Here is a 5,105-nt window from a genome sequence, read left to right on the forward strand (position 1 = left end):
AGATAATCTGTCAATCTGTCATCAAAGATGACTGCTCAGTTTTTGCACTGGGTGTTGAATTCATTGTATAACAGTTTTATATACAACAAAATCCATTTTTATTTCTATGAATTACCGTAGGTAGGATATTAAAAGGGAAATGTGAATGCCTTCAAAAAAATGATACTGGTAATGCAAGGACTTGAACGAGAATATTAAATGAGGATATTACTATCATGAATTCAATTTCATTTTATTTTACAGGGTCCACTACAGTAACATAAAAGTTGTTTTTTAATAACTCAAGGCTTTAATGTAATGTGTAAAATGACATTAAGATAAAGATAATTTCTTGTCTCCATAAGAGAATTGTACCGTTGATGTCAGTCGATTTGAATCTTCCAAGCTTATATTATCCAGCAAGTTTATGATGTTCTGAAACAGAAATTGTCTTTTTGTTCCAAGCTACAAAATAATATTAATTCGTTCTTGTATAGTTTGTCAGGTTACCTGTCTCACAAATGCTTTTGCCATATCCGCTGCACCTGCTCCATACTACATTAGAGTGTAAATATAATTTTAGTGTTATCAGTTTTCCTGTGGCAAAATGTTTTATTGCACTACTCTTATTGTTTAATTATTTATGTATTATGAATATAATAATGATCATAAACTGTTACCTCGTTCTTCATGTGATGATCTGCTCCACCATAAAGCAGAAGTTTCACCAGTTCCACATGGTTATTCAGCACAGCGACCTGAAAAATTATTACCAAAAAAAAAAATCTAATGATGTCATCCATCTTGTCCTCAGAACTTCTAGTGGCTGTTTTGATGATAAATACCATTAGAGGTGTCTTGCCAGCTTTGTCACGGACATTTACATCAGCTCCAGCCTGGAGGAGGATGGAGGCGACCGCAGCGTTTCCACTGATGGCTGACACACGCATGAGAGGAGTCCAGAGAGACAAAAAAACACGTTTTCAACTTACAATACAGGGTCCATCTCAACATTAGTAGTAGGCCACCCTAGACGGTGCATCTAAAAAAAGAGAATTTTGTGAAACATCATTGCTATAGAGGTAAACTGAAGTTTCTGAAACTTCAGATCATATCTTTAAAGGAATAGTCACTCAAAAATGTGCTTAAAATGTACTCACCCACAGGCCATTTAAGAAGTTTCTTCATCGGATAGATTTTGCATTATATCACTTGCTCATCTGATCCTCTAGTGAATGAATGCTGTCAGAATGAGAGTTCAAACAGCTGATAAAAACATCACAATAATTGTTTGGATAATCCATCCAAGTTTATTTAACAAAGTTTGGGAGGAGCACGTTCTGGTAATCCAACCAATTAGTGCAAGAGGAGGCTGGAATATATAGCCATCCCTCACCTCTATCCCGTGACAGCTTCACAGCATCCCTCCACCATCCCATCGCCTCACTCTTGTCTGTTTCCTATCCCAGTAATAAAGGGGGGAGTACTCTGGGTTCGGGCCAAAATTTCAAGCTCTGAGTCCTCCCCCGGACAGCACGACAAATAATCATACTTTATTATATCTGATTGCATGTGAACTTGTGAAATAAATCCATCAAGACATTTTTTACTTCAAATTGCTTCCACCTTTTTTCAAGGAGAAAGTCATCTCATCAGAATCAGGAGAGAAATATGCACCGATCAAGCACCGTTTGCAAGCGAGAACAGTTCTAAACAAATATGTCAGTGAATTTTGATGTGAGAGGGGATGGACTTTTTCACTGGAGGAAGCGTTATGGATTATGGATTTGTATTTTGACCAGAAGCGACAGTTTAAAGTTAAAACGCCTTAATGATAGATTTGTTTCTAATAAACACACAGCTTTTCACTTCACAAGACATTAATTGATGGACTGTAGTCATATTGATTACTTGTGGATTATTGTGATGTTTTTATCAGACTGTTATATGTTTGGACTATCATTCTGATGGCACCCATTCACTGCAGAGGATCCATTGGTGAACAAGTGATGTAATGCTAAATTTTTCAAAATCTGTTCCAATGAAGGAAAAAACTCTCCTACATCTACATGGCCTTTGGATGAGTACATTTTCAGCAATTTTTCATTTTTGGGTGAACCATTCCTTTAATGTCCTCTCACCTCACAACCATCCTGGATCATATATGTAATGACAGGCAAGTGTACTCCATCCACGGCCCAGTGGAGCGGTGTGCAGCCGTCTGTATCTTGAGATTCACAAGTGGAGCCGCAGTTACGTAAATACTTCACTGTGTCAAGGTGGCCGGCAAAACAGGCCTGCATTAGACTAAAAAAAAAAACATGCATACATAAAAATATACATGTTAGAAGACATTAATTATACAATTCAACTGCATTGAAAAAGCATATGCAGGCACACCTTTCTTTTCCAGTGCTGTCTTTCTTGTTAATATCAGCTCCATGCTTCACCAAAATGTCCACTAAGCTACAAACCAAACAATCATTATTAGAAATATATGACTATATTTCAACAAACGACACTTTTCTCTCATTAAACCACACAGCAATAACTACAAACAGACTAATGGGAGATTCTTGCTGAGTCTTGCTGTGAATTCATCTCTCTGTTTGCATCCAGCTTTGTGTTTAAACGAGTAACATCAGAAGCACGTTTACCTGGTGAAACCTTTCTGTGCTGCCACCATGAGAGGACTGAAACCCATTTTGTCATAAACATCCACGTCGACTGTTCTAGGAGAGAAATTACATGAAAGGGGTTTTGAATGCTGTGTGAACTGGCATTTAAGGGGATATTTCACCTAAAGATGAACATTTTGTCATCATTAATCACTCTGTTCCACAGAAGAAAGAAAGTCATACAGATTTAGAATGGCATAAGAGTGATTAATGATGACAAGTTTGTAATTTTTGGGTGAAATATTCCTTGAATTAGTACAATGTTAGTACTAATATAGAATATGAAGAAGCTTGAAGTGTGAGTGTGGTCTTACAGATGGTCAGTGAGTCTCACCCTGACTGTAGAACTGTGGTCAGCTCCTCATCATCCTCCCTGTGCACAGCCTGGTGGAGTTTCTTCCCACTGAAAGGCTCTCCTGTGGCCAAACCATCAAAACATTAACCAAATAAACTACCATTCAAAAGTTAGGGGTCAGTAAGATTTTTTTTAAATATATATTTTTAAAAGAAGTCTTAGCGAGGCTGTATTTATTTGATAAAAAATACAGTAAAAAATGTAAAATTGTAAAATATTATTAGAATTTAAAATAAGTGTTTTCTATTTTAATATATTTTCAAATGTAATTTATTCCTGTGATGGTAAAGCTGAATTTTCAGTATCATTACTCCAGTCTTCTGTCACATGACCCTTCAAAAATGTAATATGCTGATTTGCTGCTTGTGATAAATCAAGTTCAAAAGAACAAGATATATATGAAATATAAATCTTTTGTAACATTATAAATGTCTTTAGTCAATTTTGATCAATTTACTGTGTCCCTGCTGAATAACATTATTAATTTTAAAAAAAATTAAAATACTGATCCTAGAATTTTGAACTGTAGTGTAGTGAACTCCTAAAAGAGTCTGTTTCTACCAATAACAGCTGAGAGGAGCATGGGATTACTAGGTTTAAAGTAAGAAAATAATAGACCAAGTCTTTGACTGGAGATAAAATATCTCACGGGTGGTGAAGACAGAGAGCACAGGGCTGAGGCTGCACTCCCCTGAGGCTCTGGTGACTCTCAGTCTAAAACCATAGGAGGTGCTGGGCTCCAAGCCCTTACAACATGATGGGTGCTGTACCCTTTGTGATAAAACACCAAAATGTTGTTATTACAAGGTGTCTTGCTAAACTGCAGGTTTTGAATATGTTGCAATAACTTTAATATTAAAAAAAAAATCTTCAGTGTCAAACAGAGAAAACTGACATGTATACGGTGCTGTATGTATGTGTTTTGGGGTCCATCTGCTCCACAGAGAAGCGTGTCCAGCGTTCAGGGGGGCCATTTCGAGGTTTATTCTCTGCATTCATCCAGCTCAGCTCGATACTGTGGTGACTGACCTTCCCAATCACAAGAGGAAGCTCTGGATATTTTTCTGGCGAAATTGAGAAAATAAATGGCAGATTCTTAATATCATGTAGATTGTTTATATTAAAGTTGTAATTTGAATTTTAGACATATTTAGCTTTGCAGTAATATCCAACACAGTCATATTACTTTCTGTTTACCATACCTGTGTTTTGACAAGGCAAGACAAAACCCAAACCAATCTATGGTTAATATGCAGTTATCTGATACAGCAGCATCCATGGTATGATCTTGCTATTCAGGTGTGACATATGGGTAAATTGTAGCCTATTGGTTTCATCTTAATAAAGGTCATGAATATCACATAACAACGCACCAAGAATAACTAACCACAACAGATTGTTCCTGGATTAGTGATTAAGTTAAAAGTTTATCCATTACTTTTTAATCACTGTTGCTGGAGAAAACTTTTTTTTTATTTTACACACACACACACACACACACACACACACACACACACACACACACACACACACATACCTACATACATACATGCATACATACATACATATAAAAAAATATAGGCAACATTTTAGTTTAGGGACCAATTCTCACTATTAACTAGTTGGTTATTAGCATATTAAGCACATATTAATGCCTTATTTTGCATGACCATGTTTTTGATGCCATAATTCTACCCCATACCTAAATTTAACAACTACCTTACTAACTATTAATATGCAGCAAATTAGGAGTTTACTGAGGCAAAATTTGTAGTTATTAGTTAATAGTGAGAACAGGTTCCCAAACTAAACTGTGACCGAAATTACATAAGGTTTTTGCTTATTACTATATGTTAATCAAGAGAGGAATAAAAAAACTCCGTGGTAACTTTTCTATCAAACATTAAACAGACAGCTTGCAGTTTTCAGCTCTTGCTTGAGCTTTATGTTGCCCTCTATTATATTTTTCAAACGTAAACACGTTTTTGGAAATCTAGTTTCGTTTTTTTATGGTAACAAAATGTCCTGACTATTGACTATTGTATAAACTACTAGCCACAAAAAAAACAAATCAAATGTCTACCTGGGTTCAT

General features: G+C 35.8%; 1 protein-coding gene across 1 annotated transcript; it reads right to left on the bottom strand.

Moving 5' to 3' along the window:
- Positions 1 to 316: 316 nt before the first annotated feature.
- On the bottom strand, positions 317 to 5,105 carry LOC107674033 (fibronectin type 3 and ankyrin repeat domains protein 1-like). Its single transcript, XM_016467892.1, has 10 exons — positions 5,096 to 5,105; positions 3,908 to 4,076; positions 3,662 to 3,783; positions 2,992 to 3,073; positions 2,637 to 2,711; positions 2,380 to 2,445; positions 2,111 to 2,286; positions 825 to 958; positions 660 to 737; positions 317 to 534 (listed from the first exon to the last, which is right to left on the bottom strand). The coding sequence occupies exons 1-10, from the start codon at positions 5,103 to 5,105 to the stop codon at positions 481 to 483; spliced, it is 966 nt and encodes a 321-aa protein (XP_016323378.1). The 3' UTR covers positions 317 to 480.

Source organism: Sinocyclocheilus anshuiensis, unplaced genomic scaffold, assembly GCF_001515605.1.
Source record: "Sinocyclocheilus anshuiensis isolate Anshui unplaced genomic scaffold, SAMN03320099.WGS_v1.1 scaffold544, whole genome shotgun sequence".
Taxonomy (NCBI): Eukaryota; Metazoa; Chordata; class Actinopteri; order Cypriniformes; family Cyprinidae; genus Sinocyclocheilus; species Sinocyclocheilus anshuiensis.

What these genes read in the sequence shown, in the direction of transcription:
- LOC107674033 (XM_016467892.1), bottom strand. An exon ending in ACATACAGCACCGTATACAT is followed by an intron (nt 3,784 to 3,907) that starts GTCAGTTTTCTC and finishes TTTATCACAAAG; the next exon opens with GGTACAGCACCCATCATGTT. An exon ending in GCACAGAAAGGTTTCACCAG is followed by an intron (nt 2,446 to 2,636) that starts GTAAACGTGCTT and finishes TTTGGTTTGTAG; the next exon opens with CTTAGTGGACATTTTGGTGA.